At 36.6% G+C, this 26,975-nt stretch overlaps 1 protein-coding gene across 1 annotated transcript in view; it reads left to right on the plus strand.

Annotated features, from left to right (window-relative positions):
* RYR2 (ryanodine receptor 2 (cardiac)) overlaps nt 1–26,975 on the plus strand; it is a gene marked incomplete at its 5' end in the record, with an annotated part of 108,411 nt that overhangs the window by 18,280 nt on the left and 63,156 nt on the right. The window contains 6 exons of the mRNA XM_009872957.1: nt 9,619–9,693; nt 12,990–13,146; nt 20,274–20,438; nt 21,414–21,535; nt 23,882–24,065; nt 24,779–24,914. Of these exons, the coding sequence (XP_009871259.1) occupies nt 9,619–9,693; nt 12,990–13,146; nt 20,274–20,438; nt 21,414–21,535; nt 23,882–24,065; nt 24,779–24,914 (839 nt within the window). The remainder of the gene's footprint in view (nt 1–9,618; nt 9,694–12,989; nt 13,147–20,273; nt 20,439–21,413; nt 21,536–23,881; nt 24,066–24,778; nt 24,915–26,975) is intronic.

The following is a 26,975-nucleotide window of genomic DNA, read 5'->3' on the forward strand; positions in this document are numbered from 1 at the left end:
TGTAGAATGATCAAGCACTTCAGTAATGAACTTTAGTACTTGAGAACAGAATAAAAATCTGTTTTCAAGAAGACTTACATTATATATATAAGCCACAACAAGGAGCGTAAAGTTGCAAGTTAAGAAAAAAATCATTTGATCTGCTTGTACATTCCCATTATGTGTCTTTGTGTCCTATAACATGGGAAGAATAAGTTTCATTTCTTAAGCTGCAAAGCAGTGCTGTAAACAGACTAGATCATTATTCTTCTTTCTGCAGTGTAGTATCCCTACCCTTACCTGTGTAGTACCCTAGAAGAAGCAGAGCTAGTGAATAGCAAATCATAGTCATAGAATGGCCTAGGCTGGAAGGGACCTAAGAGATCATCTAGTCCAACCTCCCTGTTGTGGGCAGGGACGCCACCTCTCGACTAGACCTGGCAACACATGGGGACTGAGCGGGAATCGAACCCACGACCTTGGTGTCGGTCATTGTTGTCAGCACCACACTCAAACCACTGAGCTAACCAGCCTCCTACAAATTGTATCTATGTCTTTATATATCCTGATAGCAATACTGATAAACATTGCTTCTCAGTGCTTCTTAAAAAACCAGATTTGATCTTCTGAAACCTCCTTGTTGTTCAGGAGCTTTCTTTAATAAACAGAATAAAAATAAGTGTAAATTTTTAATATTCTCCTTTTCTGATGTTCTATTGCTTTTCTAAATTATTTTTAAAGATTCTTAGCAATAAACCAAGATATAGTATATGATAAATTTTACTGAATTAGATATAATTGCTCTGTGCCTCACACTGTCTCCTCTTAAATTATTAGTAAATTTAGTTATTGTTTAAAACCTCTATACTTATATCTTTAAATACGACTCTTGCCTATTCAAAATAATATCTAAAAGAATAGCTTGTGGCTTCTTACAATTTTCAGTATGTATGCATACCTTATGTTGATGGATGTTTTTTTAACTACAGGTAGAATTATATTTTTTAAAAAGTAGGTAATTTTGGCAGGTAGGAAATTGTAAGATAAATTATTTTATCTTTCACTTTAATAAATTCCATAACTTTTGCACTTAAGGCATGGAAAAGTATGATAAATTTGGAGTATAATAATTTCATTGCCTTTTGAAATAGCCTGGTGATAGATTACTGTGGTTGTGCTTGGTTTGTTTTGTTCTCGCATATGCCTGAAGAGCAGCTCTTCTCTGCAGAAGGGCAGTGTAAAGAACGCTGAGAAGTTCCATCTCTGTTGTGACTCACTAATTCCTCTATCCCATTTTTATTTTTCTGCAAAGGCCTCCTCCTTATGCCTTTTCAAATAAATAAAAGATCGGACAGTCCCAAAATAACAGTTTTATTCTATAATGTCACCTGGTAGCTAATCCTGGGAATGAAAAAGTTGTTTTGATGAGAAGGATCCTCCTAGGCAGTTTCAAAAAATAGCTGCTGTTTTTCTCTATTCTTAGAGCATTGATACAGTTACATAAATTTGAGTATAAAAGTGTCTCAAAGATTACCAGAAGCCCAAAGTAAAACACACCTTCTCAAGCTGTTTATACTCTTGTGGAACTGCGTTTAGCACAGTGGGCAGCTATGGTACAGTGACAGTGCAGATACTGTGTTCGTGATTGCAGCACTAACAAGGCTTCCTCTGAGGCAAGGCCATCCAGATCTGCGCTGGGAGAGGCCTTGTACAGTGGCAGAAATAGTTAGATAAAAAGCTTAGAAAATGCTCTTCTGTCTCTCACAGGTTGGGTTTTTTTTGAATCTGTACTGTGTTTCCTTGCTTAAATGTTGAGCTTGTGTGTCCTTCCACATGGCCCTTAAATTGTGCTGCTGTGGTCACTAGCAGGTAGGGGCGGAATCATTGTAGTTTTGGAAGAGGGACTTTGGCATAGAGCGATGAGACGTAACTGCACAGTTACCAGCTGAAATGGAACAATATTCAGGGCCAACGCTCGACACAGGCAAAGAAGGGGTTTGCCCAAGGTCATGCTGATTAGGAGGACAATTTTGTTCCCTCCTTCCAAAAACTGAAATACAGAAAGCTCCTTTGGCCGGTAATGGATAGCCATAGCTTTGGTTCTTGTGTGGGCAGCCCACTCTGTCCACTTTTCTGGCCATGGCCCCTCAATTCTGGAAGGAGCGGGAGCTGTTGTGGAGCTGCAGACTGGTAGAGCTCCTCCCTTGCCCCCTCCCTCCTGCAGGCAGTACAGAGGCAAAGTGCCTGGGCAAGCTATTGCTGATGCTGCTGTAACTTGGTACATTTAACTTGGTACATTTAACTTGGTACATTTAAATTCCCAGTGAAGATAGTACCTAGGAGAACTGGCATGCTGCTGCTATCCAGCCCAATTTGGTCAAAATGTCTAAGAAGTCTTGAGCTGTCTCTGATAAAGCTGCCTTTTATGTAGTGATACTCGCCTCTTGGTGTAACGCTAATGAGATATTATTTAGAGATTGCTTCTCTGAACTATAAATAATTTAAGACTACTTTGAGTATTTGTGCAGTGGGAGAATCAGAGAATTGATTTAAACAGATTCTTGCAGTAATAACTCAAGGAAAATAGTAAATTATGATTTTATTTCCTGAACATTTTTTCCCCAAAAAAATATCTAGCTAGAACCAGAAACCTTAAAACAAGTTTTAATAGTTATAGTGTCTTATTAACTACACAGAAGTCTCTAGACTTGGGGGCTCTTACACACTCAGAAATGTATGTTTCCTTGAGAAGTAGTTTCATGTAGCTTTTCTCTGAAGTTGATAGATTTCGTTTGCTTTGTAATAAAAAAACCATTCCATTTGGAGGCCATGCAAGTAAAGATGGTTATGGTGATATGTTGGTTTACTTCGTATTACACTAGAAAAAAATAGTGGTATTGTTTTTAAAACACCACAAGCAGACTGAGTATGATGCTGGTAGTTTTCACTCACTCTGACCCAGGAAAAAGAAAAAATAAGGAACAAGCAAGAGGTTAAGTATGTGCAATTTCACCAAATTAAATATAATTTACTGCACAATCTAGTTAGGTACACTGCTGGTTTTAGGACACTGTTTAAAACCTTGTGCATAGAAGCCTTAAACTGTGTTTTTATTATTTAAAATGCCTTAGTTACCCACAGCAAGCTAGACATAAATTTGCAGTGATCTTTTTGTAGCTCTCCAATTCAAATTTCAGAAACATTCAGGTAGGTTAAAAAGTAAATATAGATATACAAGAAAAGCCGTAGTATAGTCAGATTGGTGTTTTTCTGGTGGTTACTTTGATTATATTTGTCTTCAAAGCCAGGGGAGACTTCTGCAGCAGCAGAGTAGCTGGCAAGTCTGTATTTATCTTTACTCCTTTTACTCCACTGTGTGCCCATGTGATTTGTGATCTGGCTCCCATCACATGAGCAGTTTGAAGCACTCTGTCAGTTGTGTGTGTGGGAACGAGGCAGACCCACAAGGTTCCTTGATTTATGTGTTTTTATTCCAGTAATAAATGATTGCATAATTTCCTTTTCCAACTTTACCTCCCATTTCATACATGAGAGATTTGTTAATAATTTTTAATACTTTTTTTTTTTGAGTGAGGGCTTACAAGTGATTATCCAGCAGAAGATTCAAATCATATTTGTATTAGAGGTACCTTGAAATGATCTTTGCTTTGGCATCTTTTCCTGTTGAAACTCTAATACTATTTTTATTTTAAAAAAAATACTTATTTAGTAATTATAGAATTGAGTCTTCATGTGAATATTGCAAAGTAATAATAACAAAGGAATGAATAAATTTATTCTAATTATGGTGGAAGCTGGTATTTAGAGCAGGTATACATTGAAGTGCTTTGGTGGAATGGTTTACAGTTGTTTCACTGAGTTAAAACATTTTGCCAGAAATTTTCATAACAAATTCACGTTGTGCAGTAAAGATTTTAAAAGTATTGTAACAAGCTGTGTTTATCCCTCGTCACAGCTGAATCTGTCAGCAGTCTCTCTTTTTTTACTGTTCAATTAAGAGGAATTGTTTTACATTTTTGATGTCATTGTATTGTGCTTGTCATTTTTATTTTCCTGTAAAAATGTCAGTAGTGATTAATACAGTACTTTGCATGATTTTGGATTACTTTCTGAGGTGGATTTTTTGTTTGTTTGCTTGGTTTTTTTTTGTTTGTGGGTGTTTGTTTTGTTTTGTTTTTACTTAGGAGACCCCCTCCAAACTAATGGCAGATGGTAGTACAAATATGTCATAATTTTTTTTGGGGGGGTGGGGTGGTGTCGGGTTTGTTATGGGTTCCTTATTGTATCACCAATGTTCATATTCTTTTAGAACTTTAAGTCCACACAGGAGCAGGACTGTGAGAATTCATAGTGCCCTGTGTAGAAGAACTAATTTGTGTTTTGATTTGCAATATGTGTTTTAAAGTGATGACTGCAATGCAGTTTGGATCTTCAGAAATACATCATTACAGAAAGATGGACAAGGTTTTAAAATGACGAAAGTAAAAATCAATGTGACTTAGCCAATCCAAGCTCCTTTTCATTTTCCTTTCCATGCCATTTTCTTTAGACGCTCCTTGCTATGGCGTCATGAACTGGGGAAGTCTCTTGTGCTCCAGAAAGGCTGGAATCTGGTGCATGTGAAGGATTATTCATGACTGAAGTGTGAACTTGGAAAGTTTTCACCCAGCGTAAATCAATAACCTTTTCTCCATGCCCTAAACAATGCATGAGCCAATTAATTTATAATGGTCATGCCATTATAAATTAATTTGAAAAAATACATAGAGCTCTTCAGTGATTGGTTTTTCAAATTCAAAACAAAATAACCTTTTCTGTCATTGAAGGGAGTAGAACAGTTTCTTTAGCTTGAACTTTGACATCTTATTTGGATTTATTCATTTGTGTATGATTCAGGTGCAATATTGTTACATTACTTTTGCCATATTTATGATGCCCTGATTCATTTGAAGTTGCTGAGTGTTATTCCATTATTTCCTTGCTAAGAAATTTAGGATGTACAGGTTCTTGAACAAGGACTAATTCAGCTGTATCGAAACACTCATTTGATGTAATTTATTTTAACCTCATTTAATGCCCATTTGTAGTCAGTGAATTTCACTGAAATGATTGCATTCTCTCTGCTCAACAATACTTTAATAAGAATATGATTCAATAATGATTCTCCAGGGCATTTTGATCCCGGGTAGTATATTTTAAACCTACGTAATTAATTCATTATTGTAGTTGGAGAGGAGAGATTCATGTGTCATGCTTTCTTTTTGATGTTTACAGTCGCTTTATCTCTATATCACCTCTCAGAAAGCCACAGGAGAGTGCTAGGAGTAGCAGAAGTGAGACAGGCATTGTCCTTGGGGCTGTAAGCACAGGCTGGGTGCGGGGAGGCAAGTTGGGGGTCAACTTCTAGCTCTAGCGACTGCTTTATATTAAGGGGGAATTAAGTAGAGGAATGATATCATCAGGAGGAAAATGAAGTTTTAAATTTAATGTGCAGTCATAGGTCAGACCAAAAGAAAAAAAAAAAGACTTTGTTACACCAAATAATAACCTAGGTTAAGGTTTATAGAAAAGATGAACTGAAAATTCTCAGAGGCTCAACTCCTTATAGATACCTTAACTTGAAATAGCAGTGGTTAAAATCCTTACTCCATAAATGTGGCATGTGCAAATAAAGGAGTTTTGGAAAGAGAAAAAAGAATTAAGGGATTAGTGTCATGGGTATGGTTCAGAAGATATCCTGAGATTTCTAGGGAACACTAATACTCCTTATAGCTCTTGTTGCCCTTTCTTTTTCTGCTGTTCATTGCACTTTCCTTATGTGTTTATATTATTTGTAATTTCCCAATTTTGTTTTTGGTAGTTTGAAGTTTACTGTTTGGCAAGTAATGTGCATGTTCTGTGCACTTCACAACTTGGAATTTTATTTTTTCCATTATATCAATGGAAATCTGTAGTAATTCTTTGGTAGTCAGAGATTTTTTGTAGGCTATTCACAGATCATTAAAAGCAATATTTCATTTGACCCGGTAATATCACTATCTGCTATGGGTCATCTTCAGGAAGTATTAAAATTTAATGAGTCATTTTGTTTTCAGCACTGGACTGTTGTCAATAGTACATAAAAGAAATGAGATCCATCCTATCAAATAATTTTTTTTTGTGTAGAGCAAGTTCTAATGAAGTTGACTTGAGCAATCTCAGAGCACTTGACTGCATTTGTTTTAGTGAAGGGAGTTAAAAATGAACTTTGAGTTTTTTAGAATAAAAAAGTATGAGATGATCTAGCTTATGAATTTGTTCTGCTGCTCTGGGGCAATGGTTAGTATCCATGCTCGTATGGTAATGGCAAAGTGACTTGCTCCTCAATAAAGAAGTTATATTTTATTCAAAGCCACCTATTCTTTACCATTGTTTTAGTAGAGAAGATAGTATCTAGCTCACGAGACAAGACTTTACACCCTATTCTAGTTATTTGTGCCAACTTTTCTTTTGTGGCGTGTATTTTCTTTCCAGCACGGAAAAAGTCTTGCTGCACCGTCCTTGACCTCAATCTCTGGGCTTCTTCTTTTGCTTCCCCGTAGGAATCCTTGATCTCTAGCCATCCAGTCCCCAGCTCTTTCTCAGTTTCCCTCCAGATTGCTGTCACTTACTCTTCTGCTGAGACTTTGCTGGCTTTTCTCCCTCAAGTGCTATCCCTGTCTTTCTGCCTTTCCTCTCTCTGTTGCTGCTGTACCCATTTATTCATATGGAAATAAGAAACAATCCCAGAATCATTTTTATTTCCTTTGGTAAGCAAATTGCAAGTTTTTAGTTAGGATTTCTTCCCTTCTGTCTCTTCCGTATCTTCTGATCTTATGTGACCATTTCAAGACTGATAACTCCCATTTGAAAGAACAGAGAAAGAAAATAACAGATGGGCAGTTACCCCTAAGAAGCCATTCTTTTAAGTTCACAATAAGAGGCTTTTTAGATGTTTAAAATTAACTGATGCAACTACACTGTGTAATCCAAAGCTAGCTTTGAAAGAGTACTCAGACTGAGAAACTGGAACACCTTCCAGTTTCAGTGTTAGAAAGAAACTGATCTCTGAAAAGTAACAAGGTACCAACTTAGAAATCATAGAATCATAGAATGCATTGAATTGGAAGGGGACTCTAAAGATCATCTAGTCCAACCCCAGGGACAACTTTAACTAGATCAGGTTTCTCAGAGCCCCATCCAGCCTGACCTTGAATGTCTCCAGGGGTGGGACCTCTGCCACCTCCCTGGGCAACCTGTTCCAGTGCCTCACCACCCTTGTTGTAAAATCTTCTTTTTATAGTCTAAATCTACCCTATTTTCATTTTAAAACATTACCCCTTGTTCTGTTGCAACAGGCCTTTCAAAGATTACCTTTAAGTACTGAAAGGCTGCAATAAGGTCTCTCTTGAGTCTTCTTCAGGCTGAACAACCCCAACTCTCTCAGCCTCAAATATTCTGATTAATTTAAGCGTTTGCTTTGACCTGATTTCTTGTATTTAGTGAAATGAAAACTACTGAATAAAACTATTAAATTTGGTATTATGTGAGTGGAAGAATTCCAAATGCATTTTTGTCAGTGAGGTTCATACTGAAATAATCCAGGATCTAATCAGAATGTTTTGACTTAAAAAACTCAAAACAACAACAACCCCTCCTTCAAGCCCCCAAACAAACACCACCACCTCCAAACTGATGAGAGTGATACCTAAGCTGTTACTGCTTAGATATTACAACATAAACCCAGTCTCTTGGTTGCAGAACAAAAAATTGAACAAATGCTTGAAGAGGAGAGTAGCTGAAGAGAGAAGCAGCTGAATGCAAGATTGTTTAGAATTTGCATTTTACTGGACTAATGAAGGTCGATTTCAGTAAAGAATAAGATTTTGTTTGAATTTTGTTCCTTTCTGTGAGAGATAGGGAAGACTAATACCCGTCAGCTGCTCCTAGCCCCACAAGTATTGCAGCAAATAACTAAGATAATATATGAAGAAAATACTGGGTATAAGGTCAAGGGGAGGATTCTGTATGCATTTATATATGCACCTATAACTGATTTTTGGTACATGGAGCATGTGACAGTGTTTCTATTTATACGTGGATTATGAATATTCAGTGTGAGTGGTTCTGTGACTGTAGTGAGGCATATTTATTTTGTATTTTGATTTGTTTTTTTCCCCCTGTATAATTTGTCTTCATTCATTTACAATGTCTGGGAGTGTTTATTTCGTTAATAGATTTTTAGCATATACCAAAATGAATCTTAGCACATCTGTAGTTTCATGTAGTGTTGCCAGTACTGAGAAGTATATTCTAACGCCCAATTTTTCTTATTTTGAACCATCACTTTCAATGCTGCATTGTCCCCTGCACTAAGCATTCAGTCCCTCTATATTATATCTATAGGAGGACTAAACCCTTGTAAGTATTAGGTACTTGATTCCAAAAGCTGTGGTCCTCAAAAAATTGTTTCTAACAGTTTCATTATTAATAATGCCTGAAGTTATGCTTTTGGCTATTTTTAGCAGTGCCTTATCTTGACTGAAGATCACAACATTTACCCAATCCATAAGCTCTTTACAGGATCCATAAAAATAGTCCATTCCTTGGCAGTGCTCCCTGACATGCTTGATCTCATAAGCATAGTGACAGCACTCCTTTGCATAAGTGACTCCTTTATTCAGTTTCCCAAAGGTTTTTTGATTTCCCTGGGTTTTTAAATTCTGGGAATGTCTTAGGGCACAAGTAACCATCCAGGCAGGAAGCACTCGGAAGAATGACTGCCTAAATCTAAAGTGGCAGTGCTTAATATTCACCATATTCCTCAGTCTTTACTTTGAAGAGAAGCCAGGTTAACTACTCAGGGCTTTTGATGACTGTAAACTTAAACCATTTTATAGATCACTTATCTGTGTGTAGAGTAATGGAGAAAAAAACCAAACCCAGCCAACCTTTTTTTGGCTTAATTGTCTAGTTTTTAGAAGCACTTAGATTTCTGGACATAGGCAGGAACTGAAGGGATCATTATATATTAAAATTTGGAAATAGGAAGCTATTAGCATCTGAGATGTGTGAAGACTGTATGACTGTGGTTGTGAAACTTCAGGTGCTAGGACAATAAAATACAATGCCAAATAAGTGAATTTTTGTAATTCTATGTAGTAAGTTGCATGATTATTTTCATAGTATAAGCTCTGAGAAGACACTACACTTCTTGTGAGATGTGTGCATCTTTATCCTCATTAGATGCTTGGTTTTTGTTAGAATTGAGAAATAACTGTAGTTATTAAGTTACTGATTTTTTAAAAATTTCTCTGTCCTTAAAACACTAAGAAAGATGTTTAAGCAAACACTTTATAAATCTTATTGTTATGAATGTCACAATGGATGATAAAGACAATTAAAACAAAATTTAAGTAACTAAGTTTGAAGGTTTAATTGATAAGAGCCGGTTTTGAAACTGAAAACATTTGAATTTGACACTTGCAATAATTGTTTTGGCAGTCTAAAAAAGGGAGCTGCAGACAAATGAACAATCAAATAAGGTGAATTATTCCAACAGATCTGAACATTTAGTCTGTGCCTTTGCTTGGTTTTCAGAACTGTCCATTATGAAGGCGGTGCTGTGTCAATTCATGCTCGTTCCCTTTGGCGACTAGAGACTCTAAGAGTTGCGTAAGTAAAATCTCTCTCGGAAAAAGGAGTCCATTTGGGAGGGCACTTTTTGTATAGGAAGAGTATTTCTGTAAGATCAGATTGATCACTATAAAACCAGACTGATAATACTAAAATAGTCTTCAAAAACTCATCTGTACCACTTTCATGAATAATTAAGCAACTTCCTCTAGAAAGTGCATACTTGCTGTGCGTGTTTTGATTATTTTTATGAAGTTGTTTTTGCACTCAGTGAATGCACAATTTACATTTTTAACACATAGATGTGACATAATAGAACTGTTTTCTTTAAAGATAATAATTCATGTGTGCCACCCGGAAAGTTGTTTAAGCCATCTGGAAGTATTTAAAGGCAAAAATTTAAAGAAAACGTGGTACCTTGCATTGCTGTAGTGTTGGAATGATAGTAATGAATTGTGCCTTGTTTGTTAAGGTAATTGCACTGTAAAATTGCACTTAAATTGTATTACAATATGTGTTTGTGATAAAAATTTCTAATGACTAATAAATGATTACCTTGTGGAGATTAAATCAGGGAAGCTTGGGGAAAGGTTACATTCTAATGATGCTATTTTCTGTCTGTGCATTTTATTTAGTAGGATGATGTTAAATGTCATTGGTAGGGCAGTGAGATTTTTGCTTCGGCCTAAAATTGACCTTGAGAGTGCTTAAGTGACAATAATGAAACTGTAGAAGGATCTCTGGCTTTTTATTGTCCTCATTGCCTGTACTTCCTTAATAAGCTCTGGTAGTGGAGCAGTGTGGGGATTTGAGAAATTACAAATTTCCGTTACAACTGTCATATATCTCACTTTGACAGGCATTGTATGCAAACATTTGAAGTGTAAACGTAGAAACATACATGACTGAGAGAAATTGTGAGAACTGTCAAAACAAATAAGCAAAGGCAGCGGTAATCTTTCATTTTAAGGGACCTGACTTTCTTATGAGGAAGAAAAAAAATAATCTTAAGAAGTAAACTCTCTCTCACAAGTCCCTTACCTCCCCATTTTCCTGCGTATTATTCTAATAGCTTTACACCTTCATTTCTGAACTACAGGTACATTACTCTTCATGCAAATACTTCGGTTTGTGACTTGGTATATGCATGCCTGAAGTCCTTCATCAGTTCTAATCCTTTCCAGAATTAATGCAGATATAACATTAATGCTATTAATTTTACATGATTCTGAAGGAATCATTGTTTCTGAACTGTCATAAAAATTGCCTGGGCAGTGCACGCATATGCAGACTTGCCTCTTGGGATGCCCTGCCATGGGACGCCAGATACTATTGCTCAGCATTGCTTTCCTTCCTAAAAGGTGACAAGGATCACGTTCTCAAATTGCAGAAAAGAATTATTAATCATCAGAAATAGCTTCACAAGACATTTTCTGCTCAAAAGACTTTTCTTACAAGTGCACATGAATTGTCCTTTTTCCTGTCCTGCTGGCGTGAACTATGGGCATGGCTCAAATGCACTACGTTTATTATTTTTCTTTCCTTATAGTCCAGAGCTATTGAGTCCAAGAGAAAACTGGATCAAACTAGAGAAAAGGCAGCTCCCCAGCATGACCCATGATATGAAAGGTGCAGAGCTGATGTGTTGTACCAGATGCAGCAATACAATAGCTGAGATTTGTGACCTGGCATTTCACTTGATTTAGAAGCAGAAGTTGTGCCAGAACACTGATACTTAGATGTGCTTTTGTGGAGTATACTGACTTTGTTGCCTAGAAGATAGGAAAAAAAGAAAGGCATTTCTGAGATATAAAGTTTCCATATTTTCTTCCTCCCCAAAATCTTTTGCCCTCAGCTTAAGCAGATGAGACTAGCTTACAAAAGGAGATAATTGAGGGGAAAACCCCTTCATTCTTCTGGCCTCTCTGATATTAAAAGGTTTAGAAATTTAATTAGTGAAGTGTAATAAATCCCACTGTAAAACAGAAGCCAGGTATATACTCCTGCACTTAGAAAATGTCTGCCAAATTGGTTTTGCATACTTTGCACACAGTATGGCCAACCCTTAAGACATACTTAAACAAATATCTATTTGTATCGAATAGGTAAATGTTTTAATCTGCTACATGTATGTGTCAGGAAAAACAAACTTACATAAACCTGTGTAAGTGCTAACTTAGGGGGCTTTCAAGCTAGTACATGAATATATAGAAAACATACACATAAAAACTTTTTATGTTTTTTAATGCTGTTCCTGGAATTATATTAAAAGCAAGTGAGAAGATGCAGTAATACAAAATTTCTGATATGGGAGTAAGGGTATAATCAGGTTAAGCTTATAAGATTGTTTTTGTGTATTTCATTAATATTACGTGAACATTTGTTGATAATTTTAATCTATTTCAAGCCACATTAAGCATAGAGTATTGCTGGTATTTGTGGAAGCACATTAGAACCTTGGCAGTATGTCATGACTCTATTAGGGTGGGCATTTTGCAAACACAAAATAAACATATGCTTTTCTCTCCAAAAAAGCAGTATGCACATACATCTAAAATGTAAGCTTTCGAAGATACAAGACTGAAGAAAGTTTTTTGAAGATCTGGGAAAACAGCCTAGCTGTGCCAGTTTTCCAATCTAAGGAATGTTCTAGAAACTTTCTGAAAAGGCTACATGAAATGCATCGTCCTTAGTAATTCTTACACAAGTTTATCTTCAAGAGTTAATCAAGAGTAACGGAAAAGCTGACTTTTCAGTTTAAGACAAGAAGTTTGAAGCCTGGAACAGATATTTCAACTTGGAGAATTCTTGGGGAGCTTAGAAAGAAGATTTTTGCCTTTCTCCTGTTATTTCCTCCTATAAAATGTGAAGAATCTGGTCCAGTCTTTGCTTACCAATTTTTAAAATTTATTTCTCAAGGATTTTTGTTTATTTAGCTTCCCCCCACACACTATTTAATGTATGCCCAGAGTTAACTGCTGAAAGAATAATGCTCTGGGAAAGTGAACAAACCCAGCTGCTGGTAGATGAAATGTTAGAGAGGGAACTGGCAGATCTAAGCTCTGTGTGTACAGCATAAGCCTCCTTTTCCGTAGGCGGTCTGTATCATCTCTTAAGAGCAGCCTGTACAAAGGAAGAGGTTAAGATTATTGATCAGAATAATTTTATAGGACATAACCACAAAGTAGCCATTTTCTTGCTGATGATGGAACATTTAGATTTTTATCCTTTTACCAACTAGTTGGCAATATAATGTACTTTAAAATATTGTTGCCAGGAGTTAAAATCTTTTTTTTGTTTTAGAAAAACCAAACGTGTCTTATGAACTTTCTTAGGTGGAGTGGCAGCCACATTAGATGGGGACAGCCATTCAGACTAAGACATATAACAACAGGAAAATATTTAAGTCTCCTGGATGACAACAGCCTTCTGCTTACGGACAAAGAGAAAGCAGATATAAAGTCTACGGCATTCTGTTTTCGGTCTTCCAAGGTATGTAATCAGTGCAGTGTTAATATAACTAGTAGTAATTCCAATGTCTTTAGTAAACAAGATCAGATATTTCCTACTGCATGAGTTACTGAAGCTTTCTACCTTTGCACTGATTAATAAAAAAACAAACCCCAAACTTCAGTATAATTAGTATCTAGAAAGCTGCTCCTATTATACTGCTTTGGGTAGTGCTGCCTGGCTGTTTGTTTGTGGGTTGTTGGGGTTTTTTGGTGTTTTTTTGTACTTCTTCTCCACTTCTGAACAATTTCTTCATTTCTTATTTGTTTTTTCTGATGAACTTCCCTGGTACTTCACTGCTTATATTTGTTGGCTGACATAGGAAGAATTCATAGTATTGTGGGTTATTTAAATTTAATTGGAAAATTGTGATTTCTTTCATTGGATACTTTACTGTAGATTAATGTAAAGTAACCATAGTTTGAAATTTCATTTGATGTTTTAAATGAACATTTGAAATTCAGAACAGTACTTTGTGTAGTGGGTAAACACTTTTAAAATAATACTAAAACAATTTCTTTAATATTGTTTGATTTTTCATAGTTTTTACCTGCAGTATGATGTTGCTAAAAGTTTTCCAGCAAAAACGATGTTTTAAAAAAAATTATCTTCAAAATATATAGTACTACTCTGTAGCATTAACTTAATATCATTTTAATTATTTGTCTACTTGAGATGATATGAAACTAATATATACTTGAAAGCAGGTGATTGTTTTGAGACCCAAAACAATATATGTTTTTTAAAACCAATTAGGAAAGCCATAAATATACTTAAATATTTCAGGACAATGCAGTGCAACTGTATTGGGGAATTCCTGTTGCAGTTACTGTAGTTCTCAAGACTTGTTCCCCTTTAAAGCAAGAGAGATAAAGTAATTAATTCACTGATTCTCAAGATGGAGTCTTCAGCAGGGCTTTACTCCAAAAGAGTAGAACAAAATACTGCACTCTACTGTTACATGGATTATTTAGTCCAAAAACTTCTTGAAGACAAGAATTGTTAGCAATACAGAGAGTATCTTTTGTTGATAGGGAGATGGTGGTTCATCTCTATTTTCTAATTAGCATATGCACATGTGTTTTAGGGATTAAACAATGTTGTATTTGAAGTTTCTTAATTTAAGTTGTTTTTTGATTTGGTTTGTTTTGTTTTTTTTCCAACCTGAATTTGGAAGTCTTACTGGGAAATATTTTAAGGATTTATATTTTCAAGTGGTTTTGTTCTGCCATGTTTGAAATAAAAAGTTAGCATTTTCTGATTTAGTTGTTAAGTGACCAAATCTATTTTATGCCAAACAGACCAGAGGTTTTGTGGAAACATCTTACGGTAATCAATTCTTGAAGCAAATGAGACCATCTTAAGAGTGGTCTATAAGCTATTCAGCACGTCACAGATATAATCTTAATGTTATTTAAATGTGGATTTTGAAAGAAATTGGAAGTTTGCGTGTTCATTTTATGAACGTCAACATTCATTTTAACTCATTTGGAAGGAATTGCAGAGATGCCACAGGAGGAGTATAAGGTTTGCTCTACATTGCTGAGGATGAATCCAATCTGCTTAGGACATCTTAAAGGATGTTTCACTTTATTAGAATATAGGCATTAAAACTGCTTAGGTACCTTCTCACTCTAGGAAGGAGCATTAAATAAATACTACAAAATTATAGCAGTTCTAGAAAGGCTTCTGTGGAGAAGGTAAGCAATTTTAGGGTCTCTGTTCTTCCAAGCCTGTGTGGACAAACCATCCAACCTTTAACTTGTGTTGTTGCATGTAGTTAGCCCAGAATAATTACTCCTGGATAAGAGGCAACCCCTAATCTTATCTTTTGAATGCAGGACATTAGTAGTTGTAGCAATTTCAGTCCTTTTTTTGCCACAGACTTAATTCTTCCTTACACTGTCTGGAAAACAGTGGAAGGAAGAATTATGAAGATCCCACTTACTGTCCTAAAGCTAAATTATCTCTAAATAGGCAAAACCAGATATGAGGGAAGAATAAGCTTATCTGCAGTGTTAAAGACTCAGCTCCTTCAGGCATGTGAGTAGCTGATAATTTCAGTTAACAAATGAAAACCAGCATTCATGTTTGTGGAGAAAATACTGGAAATGTATCCCCTGTAAATCTAAAGATTCAGATGCAAATTTAAATGCTCAACATTTATCGTTGTTTTTAACCTTTTTAGGACTTACTTATCATTTTAGACACATTAGCTTGCCAGTACTGAATTTTTAAAATAAGCAGAAGAGAAACAAAAAGCTGAAGTTTTCATAAAATGTCTTAAATGAACTGGAATACTTTTCTCAGATGCTCAGAGTAACACATGAACTTTTTTTTTCTTTTTTTTTTTTGCCAAAACACAACATTCTGGTATAGAAGTTGAAAAGTTAGATTAGAATCTTCTTAGTTGTTAAAATTCTTTAAATATCTCATCAAATAAAGAAATGTGAAAGCTTAAAGACATCACAAGCCAAACAGCGCATGGAAGATACGGATATTTTGAAGAGCTAACAGTCTCTTAATTTTTTTTTTGGGAATTGGGTTTCATGGTCTGATTATTATATATTACCCTAATAATTATCATTAAATGAGAATTATATTGGTCTTTCAAGCATCTGAAATTCAGAAAATTCTTTTTTTCTCGTAATCTCACCTCACTCAGTACAGGATGTCCATAGATATCTACAATTTGTTCCCCAAACTTGTGGCTCTTTTATAGGTCTGAGTTTATAGTGATTAAGTTCTGTGTTATCACTTTACCACTGAAATAAGGTAATTTTGCTAATTTAGAAATGCTTATACATTGTGTGCAAATTCTGCTTTTCCTGTCCACCATCTTTTCCTGTGTATGGAAATACATTAGTTATAATAAAATTACATTTACCTATATTTTTATATCTTCACCTCTTTCTTAATAAAATTTCACAGGAAATATATTGTCAACTTAAAAAAGCAGACATGAATTAGCTTCTCCCAGTCAGTGAGATCTAAAATGTCAGTCCTCATAGTGTGCCACAGTAGGTATATATTGGGTCAGATCGCAAGAGATAACATTTAGATGACAAGCCTTAATTAAGGGAATCCATTTTGGAATGTTATAAGAGATTAAACAGAAACATTAGAGTGAAATAACACATTTAAAATGAGACTTCATAGGAATTTGTTTTTTCAATGCTAAGATAAAACCATATAAAAACATTTTGTCCATTTAGCCCACAACAAGTGTGGGAAGATTGGCTTGTATTCTTGCAGGCATGGAACAAAAACTGTTTATAAAGAGCATATCCTTCTGGAGAAAATCTGGTGTATTGTTCAATGAACCTGTTCGTTTCCAATTAGTTCTTGTTGCTTTGCATTTCTGAGGTGGTTTCCTGTTGTAAAAACAGTTTGTTTTTCTTCATTCCATTGTAATGAATGATGATTTTTGATCTTTCTTGTTTAGAAAATTTGATGGTCTGAGAATGGGCCTAGACTGCAAATAAAACTGAAGCTTTCCTTTGTAAATATGCTGTAGGAAGAATTAGCAGATGGTTATGTAATGACAGGTTATGGGTGTAGTGGACTGAAAGCTTGTATCGTTTCATGTCTATACCAGTATTGAATTATTAAATGGTGACATGGTGATTTCTGATTTTTTCATGTCCTGATTTTCACTGATGAACTATTTTACAGAAGATAACAAGATTGATTCAGTATATGTACTCAATTACCTGCTGTTTATTGGCATGAATCCAGAGCTCCATTCAAATCTTCCCCTTTATAAACAATTTGTGGTTCCTGTTTGCTCCCCAAAGAATCTTGAGGTCTTGAAGCTCGCCAAAGAATGCTCTAATGCTTGCTGCACCCGTGCCATACCCTAGCTTTCCATTTCTCTCTTATTTTTAATTTGACTTTTACTATATACTCTCCTGGCTGCTATGTTTGTTTTACAGGGAAGAGCTCAGTTGAATGGGCTTAAATTCAATCTGGGCTCTAAATTTACGTGCAGAGTTGTCAGTGTGCTAACATAGGTGAGGACAGAGATCTTGTTTTGCAAATTGTTGGCACTGCAATTTTTATGCTGATTAAATTTAATGTTAATTCTAATTAGAATAAAGATTTCATTATCAAAGCCCATCAATTTCTGTTACAGTAAGTGTGGAACAATCTTTTACATAATACCTCATATTACTAACAATGCTTTATGAGAAATTTTGTGAATTCATATATTCAGATCTTAAGAAATTAGTTGTGCGGAGGAAGACTTAGAAAGAAGGAAAATCTTACAGTACAGAAGAAGAGAATGTTCACACAGGTTCACACTTCTAGTTACAATGATAATTCAAAAGACTGACTTGCTGGAGAGCAGCGCAGGGGAAAGGGACCTGGGGGTTCTGGTGGACAACAGGATGCCCATGAGCCAACAATGTGCCCCCGTGGCCAAGAAGGCCAATGGCATCCTGGGGTGTATTAGAAGGGCAGTAGCTAGTAGGTCGAGAGAGGTTCTCCTGCCCCTCTACTCTGCCCTGGTGAGGCCACATCTGGAACATTGTGTCCAATTCTGGGCCCCTCAGCTCAAGAGAGACAGGGAACTGCTTGAGAGAGTCCAGGGCAGAGCCACAAAGATGATGAAGGGAGTGGAACATCTGCCTGATGAGGAAAGGCTGAAGGAGCTGGGTCTCTTTAGCTTGGAGAAGAGGAGGCTGAGGGGTGACCTCATTAATGTTTATAAATACATCAAGGGGGAGCGTCAGGAGGATGGAGCCAGGCTCTTTTCAGTGGCATCCAGTGACAGGACAAGGAGTAATGGGCACAAACTGGAACACAGGAGATTCCACAAAAATATTAGCAAAAACTTTTTCACTCTAACAGGCTGCCCAGGGAGGTTGTGGAGTCTCCTCCTTTGGAGACATTCAAAACCCGTCTGGATGCGTACCAGTGTGACCTACTGTAGGTGATCCTACTCTGGCAGGGGGGCTGGACTAGATGATCTTTTGAGGTCCCTTCCAACCCATGACATTCTGTGATTCTGTAAAGACCTTACTTATTTTTTTCCTGTATCATCATTTGTGTGCAATGCCTTATTATAAGTAGCTTTTGAGTTTCAAACTGTTATTAGATTTAGGTTATTTGTGCTGACTTTTGAAAGTGTTGAATACGTCACTTAGAGAAATGGTATGAAGAAAATAAGGAATAATGAAATAGAAGCACATGATAACTTGATAATTGGCAACAGATGTATTAATAAATTGGTTGTTACCGTGTATCAATGGACAAAATTTTAATAAAAATTTCATCACTTAAGGAATCAGGCATTTGCAAGATAGTTAACTGTTTCTGGGTACAGATGTTAATTTAATAATAGAAATGGAAGATTATGTTATATCTGGAAGTTTAATGTTATGAAAAGAATTTCACCTGAGGAGTTTTTTTTTATTTAAATACTTCAGAATGCATTCATAACTACAGGGTGAAAATCTAGTCACATGATATCTCCCGTCATAAACTTTTTTTTTTTAAAAAAAATCCTTTAATAAATTAAAGATTGTTTTCTGTTTATTTCAAAAACCCAATCTTTGTCATCTTTTACTGTGAAGCTGTCTCCCCAGATTGTCAGGGCTCATGTTGCAGTAGGATAGAACATTTAGAAGTTTTTTGTCTTATTGTTTGTGACATTACTCTGAGGAATTGAAGGCAGTGGCTTGTCCTTTACTGCTGATCAGAAGAAGCAGAGAAGGCGTGTTCAAGCTTGTATTTGGTTAAGCGATCATCTTGCACGCTGAAAGGATGGCCTAAAATAGGCTTGGAATCTGCACAGATGACTTTTTGAGCTGTGGTGAAAATTCAGCAGCTTCGTCTCTGGGCATGTGTGAGCATATATAATACAGACTACAGGGAGTTACTGCACCGGTGAACCTGCTGGCACGGCACTGTTGAAGCTGTGAGAGGAGAGCAAAACAGCAACTGCACTGTTACAGCAGTCTCAGCTTCAGATGCAACAGTTGTGATGTATACCCTCTCCTCCCAAAAGAGTGATGAATAGTTTCAATGTCAATAATTTGATCATGTGAAATGGAAGGAATGAGTCAAAGTGAGTTTTTATTAGTCTCAGTGGAGAAGATTTTTGCCTAAAATGGACATAGTGGCAACAGCCACAGAAAAGACAGTCCCCTGAGAAGTTTTGGGTGTAACTACATTAACGACAGTAACTACATTGCTGAATCCTTCCTCGAGTTAACAAAATATATACTGGTCCTTGTTTTCTCTATACTTTGGATTTAACAGCTAGTGCAGGCAGACAAGAGATATATTGGTCAGTTTGCTTTTGGAGAGATTAAATGGATAATCTGCCATGAACCAGGGTTCATGGGCTATTAATCATATCAGCTGATGTCTGTGGGGATGGAGTCGGTCCTTGGAAAGCTGGATATTGATAAACACCTCAGATTACGGTTATAAACTATAGTATTGTTGGAGATACTAAATTCCCTCTCCTGAAATAACTGCTGTCTGTGTAGCACACCAGCTAGACTGAAGCATAGTCATGCCATTTTTATTTTGCAGCATGCCAGCAGATCAGTCAAAAAACCACAGGAATGGATTTTTTTTGCTCAGGAGATCCCAAGCCCATTGTTGGGCAGGAGTGGGCAGTGACAGGTGAAAGGCCATCTCTCTGTGGCAATTGGAAAGAAATTGTAGGAACGTGCTCATCTTTTCCAGGCTGGAAAAAAACCAAAAAAATTCCCCCCCAAAAACTTTTGGAGGTTAATGCCTGGTTCAGCTGGGAGATTCAATGTATTTAGTAGTGTTTTGTGAGCTTTCATCTTTCACTAATGACATGTACTGTCAATTATGATCCTAGTTCTTTCTAAGCAGGTGAAATGAACGCACCCGGCTTTCCTAGTGTAATAAGCTAGGTTTCTGTGTGGATGGGATCCCTCTCTTTCTGTCTTTTCCTTAAATGTTTAACTAGTTACACTTTTGCCATTTTTTGATCATTTTGTTAAAGAAGGATCTCAAATATTCAGTTAGGTCCTGTTCTGGACAGTTTCCTAGTACTCAGTATTTTATGCAACTATTAGCATGTTGTTGGTAATTGTTCTTGTATACTTTTTTTTCTTCTTCAGGAAAAGTTGGACATCGGGACAAGAAAAGAGGTGGATGGAATGGGGGCACCTGAAATAAAATACGGGGATTCGATATGCTTCATACAACATGTAGATACAGGCTTATGGCTCACGTACCAGTCTGCTGATGCAAAGTCTGTAAGAATGGGTTCGGTGCAGCGGAAGGTAAGACTGTAAACAGGAAAGCATTCAGTCACAGTCTGATAGGGCAGGGAGAGAAAGCAAGGGAACAATAGGAGACAGCTAACTCTTGGGTTTTGAGTATTTTAAGCATGCCTTTGTTTCATTATGACAGTTGGGGGTATTTCTGGCACATGTTGGCAAGTTATGTGATGTATTGGATTCCTGAACTGAAAGCCGAAGTGCACATTAACCCACAAACGTTGATAATCTGGATATACTTGATGTCAGACTAAAATATTAGTAATAGCCAGTAGAATATGCTAAAACTCCTTTCTTCAATGTGCTGTGCTGTGGTTTGGATTGAGGAGGCTTTTAGTTCAAAGTCTTTTCTTTTTGTGTAGTGAGTGTATTACCTTCTGGACTGGAATGTTCAAACTTTAAGCCCTGAAGGATTTCTTTTTTTAAAGTATAACAGTAGTGGCTAAGCAGAATGCTAGCTCAGCTCAATCAAACAGGAAAAAGATTCTTTTACAACTTAACACATCTTCTAGAAGGTACATTTGTGTTAGTGTTTACTGTAAACGTGTAATTTTGCAGGAAATTACTCCTTAGTGAGGAAAAAAAGTTTTAGCTTTCTTTATAAAAATAAAATAAAATATGATGCTTATCCATACTGTAGTGCTTTATATGACTCTTTTACATGCCAGAACTACAAAGTTAGAGCATCATCTGGTATACGTGGAAGGACATGCTTTATAATTTTATAGATAGATAAAAAATTTGTCTGTATCATGTATGTGTATGTATGCACATTATGATTATTATGACACTGAACTTGCTGGTTGGAACTTTAGACTACGAGGAAGTAAAATGTGGGATTATCTATTTTTAATTAAATTATTTTTTTGTATGTGACTTCATAATTTTCCAGCCTGTCTTAATATGTGAGTTTTCATGCTCCTTGTTTGTCAATGATATTTTGGTTTGCAGTGACTGCTTTTTATTTCTGTTTTGCAGGCAATAATGCACCATGAAGGTCACATGGATGATGGTTTAACATTGTCCAGATCTCAGAATGAAGAATCTCGTACAGCACGTGTCATCCGTAGTACAGTCTTCCTTTTCAACAGATTTATAAGGTGTGCTTTTAAAATGATCATTTCATCCCTTTTGTTTTTTCCCTTCTATTTTATTCAAAGTGGCCATTAACACAACAGTGAACTCATTTGTCACAAGAAGAGACAATGTGCGAGATGGTGACCTGAGGCAGCCATGTCCTAAATCAGTACACAACTGAAGACAGAGACATGTCAATTCCTTTAAAAGCATTTACCTAGGTACTTAAATAACAACAGAGAAAAAAGCCTGTCAGGAGAATTGCTTACTGTATGACATTTAAAATACCAAAGAAAGGCAAACTCTAGGTCACTTTGTAAAGAATACATTTTCTTAGAAGCTTCTCAGAATGCCATAAAAGATAAGGACAGAGAAAGGCAATTTAATGATAAGGTTTCACAAATCAAGGTGCTGTTAAATTACAGTGGAGATTTTCGTGGAGTGCACAGGGACTCCAAGGTAGTGTTTAACAATTTAGTTTTGGCAGGATGTTACTCCAAGAAAAAAAGGCTGAATTGGAAAGGATCAAAATTATTCTCTTGAGTGTGTGTCCCAGTTCTTTCCCATGAAGTCAGTAGAAAAATTGCACTTCAGATAACGTGCTTAGGATATAAATTAAGTTTTAAAGATAACTTTTGTATCTATCATCCTAAAATATTGCATTATATATTCTAAGAGATTTTTATTTTTCAGCAGTAAGTATTCCTGCTATATACATAATATTTCCTAAATTTAGAAGTTTTCCAGCCCTAGTTCACCATTTGAGATGAAAATACAGGTGACATCCCAATTTAAAAAAATAAAAACAAAACAAAAACCAATCACCAGTAATAACCCGAACACCAAAGAAGCCTCAAAACAACCAACCACCACCCAACCTTTCTCCCGCACGCCCCAAATACTTATCAGTGTTGCCTTAATACAAGAAAATGCAGAGTATAAAATGAAGTTTCTACTCCATGTCGTGGCCTGGAGGGGAGTCCTGGGAGAGAGCAGGGTGATGTGCAGCTCAGGAGAGAGTTGAGGATTGCTGAGGATCTGGTTGCTGAGGATCTTTGGTGCCTCTAAGGAAAGAAAAAAAAGGAAAAAGGGGATGAGCACGGGGCTCGGAGGGTGCTGCTCTGGATGTGGTGGACTTCTCTGCCAGCTGAAGCTTGTGGTCTTTAGGTCAGCGTAAATGAAGCACCAGTGAAAACGAAAAGGACCCCTTTGCTGCGTAGCTGGGTTTACTCAAAGATATGCTAGCAATAAAAAAGGCTTTTCACAATGGCAGAACTGAGAATGAATCAAAAGAGAAATCATGGATGTCAAACAAGCCCCTGCTGCCCTCTCTCCCCTGCTCTGTGCCACCAGGGTGGGCCCTTCCCTTCAGGGCTGCTCCCCTCCCAGCACTACAATGCCCTGGAGAGGCTCCTGCAGAGTTTCGGGATCATCTGGATCTTCCCCTCTTCCTCGAGGGTGGGTGCTATGTTCTCAGACCTGCAGCACCCCTGGTTTCTTTGCCCCTAATGGCCCCTCCTGCCCCTTCTGGAAGATTCTGGCAGGCCCCTTGCAGCCCCCAGTCCCTGTAGCACTGCCTTCCCGAGGAGAGCCAGAGAGGTGCAAGGGGAGGCCCTCTCCTTCCACTTGCTGCTCGGCTATGGTGAGATCTCAGCTGCAACAGCCACATTTCAAGTAAGATGAAGTTTGAAAGGAGGAGAAAGGTGTATCAGGGTTCCAGAAAACACAGCGCTGCAGAGATTTATAGATTATGGGGTTTGTTGGGGATTGAGCTAAGCAAGGGGCAATTGCACCATGGATGAGAACTGTCTGCCCCCTACTTGTGGGAGAAATGATCGACTTCAGCAAGGCCAACCTTGAGGGAAACAAAAAGGCTAACCAAGTGCTAGGACAGAGGGTATGGACAAGCTGCATCTTCCAGCAGTGAAGGTGGCTTAAAAACTGGTTAGAGACATGTGTCAAAGCCTGCGTGGACTGGCTGGACCCTCTTTCGCACCACAAGACTGGTTCTTTGACTTCTGTCCATTCCAGACTCATGAGACTTTGAACAGGTTTACAGTAATTTCTCTTCACCTTTTGGTCTGGTTCTGATACTGCTAAATGCAAAGGTAGAACATGAAAATGTACTTTCCGGATTTACGAAAATAAAAGGTAAGAGAGAGCATTTCCAATTTATGTTTGGGAAGGGAAGGCTGAATCCATAAGTGGAGAATGAGACAGACATAAGTTATTTTTGAGAAATTATGTAGGTGTCAGAAAATGAATTGAGCTTTTGCATCTAATCTAACTTGGCTTTTAAACTAATAGAGTTTAAATGATAAAATAAATTAACTTCCAATACTCAGGAGACTTTGAACATCTTCTTGTAGGGGTCTTGATGCTCTCAGCAAGAAAGCAAAGTCTTCCACCATTGATTTGCCCATTGAGTCTGTCAGTCTCAGCCTTCAGGACTTGATTGGCTACTTTCACCCCCCTGACGAACATTTGGAGCATGAAGACAAACAAAACAGGCTCCGAGCACTGAAGAATCGCCAGAACCTCTTCCAGGAAGAGGTACTTCTCTCGGTTTTACTCATAATTTTCCACCACTATGTCTGCGAGTATTCTTTTGCAGTGTTGATGTCTAATCTGGAGTATTTTTGCAGAGGTGTTTTTTTTTTGTCCTGTACGAGTCAAACTATTTGCTACATTTATATTCTCTTTCAATCTGTTCATTTTCTTGTGTATTTAAAGAAATACATTTAAGGCCTTTCTTCCTTTTTCTTTTTTTCTTTTTATTTAAAGATGGTATGGCTTTGTGCTTTGAATTTTAACCATAATATACTCTTATGTGAAGTGGTTATTAGTTAGATTACTAATTAGATTCTGTTATAGTTTAAACTCTTGATGCAGAAGAATGTTTTGGCTTAATAAGCATGCTTTATGTATTTTGTTTAGTATCATTTGCTATTTTTTTGGTAATGATATCTAACTATATTATTCAGATGCCTAAATGCATTCCAGAATAGAACTTGCCTAAAAATATGTCTGGTATACTGTTTATTTTGACCATCCTAAATTGTAATTTTTTACTACCACAGGCAAGGCAAATTTTTCCATAGGGATTCCTTGTTTGACTTCACTTAACTGACTCCATAAATATATTCTTATGTCTTGTATATCCTGCATTTCATGTTTTGTATTAGATTTCTGAAAATCTTATATGTTTGCACCTAAAAAGTACCCCCTTTTTTTTTCTCTGACAATCTGAGCCTTTCCATTTTTAGGGTATGATCAACCTTGTTCTTGAATGTATTGATCGCTTGAATGTATACAGCAGTGCAGCTCATTTTGCAGACGTAGCTGGGAAGGAAGCTGGAGAAGCATGGAAATCTATTCTGAATTCTTTGTATGAACTACTAGGTGAGACATATTATGGATTACTTGGATTGTTTTAGCTCAAAATAATGCTCATATGAGAAGAAACACATACTTGTTTTAGGATAGAAGAATTTCCACTGTATAGAAATTTAGGGCACAAATTAAACAAGACTTTTGCATTTCTAGGACCTTGCACATACTTAAGAATAAAATACACTGAAAACCCTCAAATAATGTGATTTTTCTGGTTATATGTATTACAATGATAAATAACATGTTTCTGACATAAACGATTGAATGCTTTTTCATGTAATCATATTGCTAATGTATCTTGTATACTGCCAAAAAAGCATGTGAACAAAATATATATGAGTATGTCAGTCCCGTGTTAAGGAGTCATGACAGTGTGGTCAGTTTTGTAGAAGTCTACAGTTAATCACACATCTGGCTACAGAACTGCAGCATAAATCTAAAGCTTCCATAACCAAGATCACTCTTATTTAGTCAGTAATGACCAGTGACTCCGGTATCATACTTGGATAGAGTGTGCCAGGGAAATGTCAACTTTTTAAGATGCAGTATATCATGAAGGTCTTTGTCTGTCTGGAGGCACTGGAAATCTCATAACATCTGCGGGTATCCAAGTGTTAGTTGGTGTCCTGGTCAAATTTCTTTTTAGGTAGTAGCATTTAATTGCTTGCTTGTTTGTTTTTTTTCTGCTCACCAATTTGAATTGCATATATTATTTATGTTCTACTATGGCTCAGTATATAGGGTTATTAATCCACTACTATAGCTCCTTGCATATTCAGTCCTGCTGAGTTGTTAATTGGCTACACAATGAAATTTTACTGCCTAAGAGACCATTTAATCAGTCCCTAGCTTCTCTGCCATCAAGTTTTCTCCATGCCATAAGTAAGCCTAAATAATAACATTAACATGGGACCTTAAGTGACTGAGGAGAGTAATGTGTCCCTGTCGTTCAGCAGTTCTTTGTGCAGGCTGCATATGTGTGACTATATGTGAGGGCCTGCTTGGTTTTAAACTTGCATGTGTTTTAGCAAAAGCTTGAGTTTGGACCAAGTCCTCATGCAGGATTGTTATTGTACTTTACAGTAAAACATAAAGCATTTTATGTATCGTTTATACTAGATCTCACACCTGAAAAATTTGGTATTGAAAAGGTATACAAGTAATGTTGTAATTTGCAGCAATTCCATATAAAACTCCACAACTGAATATTGAGTTTGTAAAGTGGAGTCAAGTGGTTAGGAAATGCCGAGATGAATGTAGTGTGTGTATTATTTATTGGCTCTTTTTTGGGGATGCATTGTAAAATATGATCACATACTATTTTTTTTTAATATGACCTATTCCTTATTTAGTGGTCATTTATTATTGGTGCTTAAAATGCTTAGTTTTCTCTTTGCTGCTCAGTGTGTGGCATTGAACCTTATTTACTGTGAGCTTTTTAATTCATGTTTGGAAAACACAGCTATTATCTTGGCATTCTTTAGTGCTATTTGTGATTAGTAATCTGAATAATTAAGACTATTAAGGACTGTGCTGGAGGAAATTTCTGTAGTAAGTTACAGAGAAGTTATTATCCCCTAGTTGATGAGAGGAATAGATGCAGAGACAAATTTAGATAAAAAGACTCTGCCAATGCTAGTTCCCAAATTAAGGGCTGTGGGATCTGACCTTTTCTCAAATATTCAGCAGTACTTAGTGTGTGCAAGGCATACTGAAAACTTGTATTCCTCCAAGTTCAGAGACACAGAAAATGAAATTTTAATGGTGTGCCTTGTTTCACGTAAACTCTTCTTTCTACCCAACAGCAAAGTGAGGCAGCTGAGGCAGGATTTGTGTATGTAGTACTATAACAAAGCTTTTCCATAGTCAGAATAGGTTCATCTTGTGCTCTTGAATAAGAAAATAAAACTGCCTTTTTCTAAGATTACGCTGGTAGATTTTATGAACATTGTAAGGTAATTTTAGTGGTTTTAGTTTTGATTTTCTTGGATTTTATAGTTGTGAGCTAAATATACCCTCTATACACCTCTCCAGTTTTGTAACTTGCAGCATGTTGGTCAAAAGCAGGAA

The sequence above is a fragment of the Apaloderma vittatum genome, unplaced genomic scaffold, assembly GCF_000703405.1.
Source record: "Apaloderma vittatum isolate BGI_N311 unplaced genomic scaffold, ASM70340v1 scaffold1810, whole genome shotgun sequence".
Taxonomy (NCBI): domain Eukaryota; kingdom Metazoa; phylum Chordata; class Aves; order Trogoniformes; family Trogonidae; genus Apaloderma; species Apaloderma vittatum.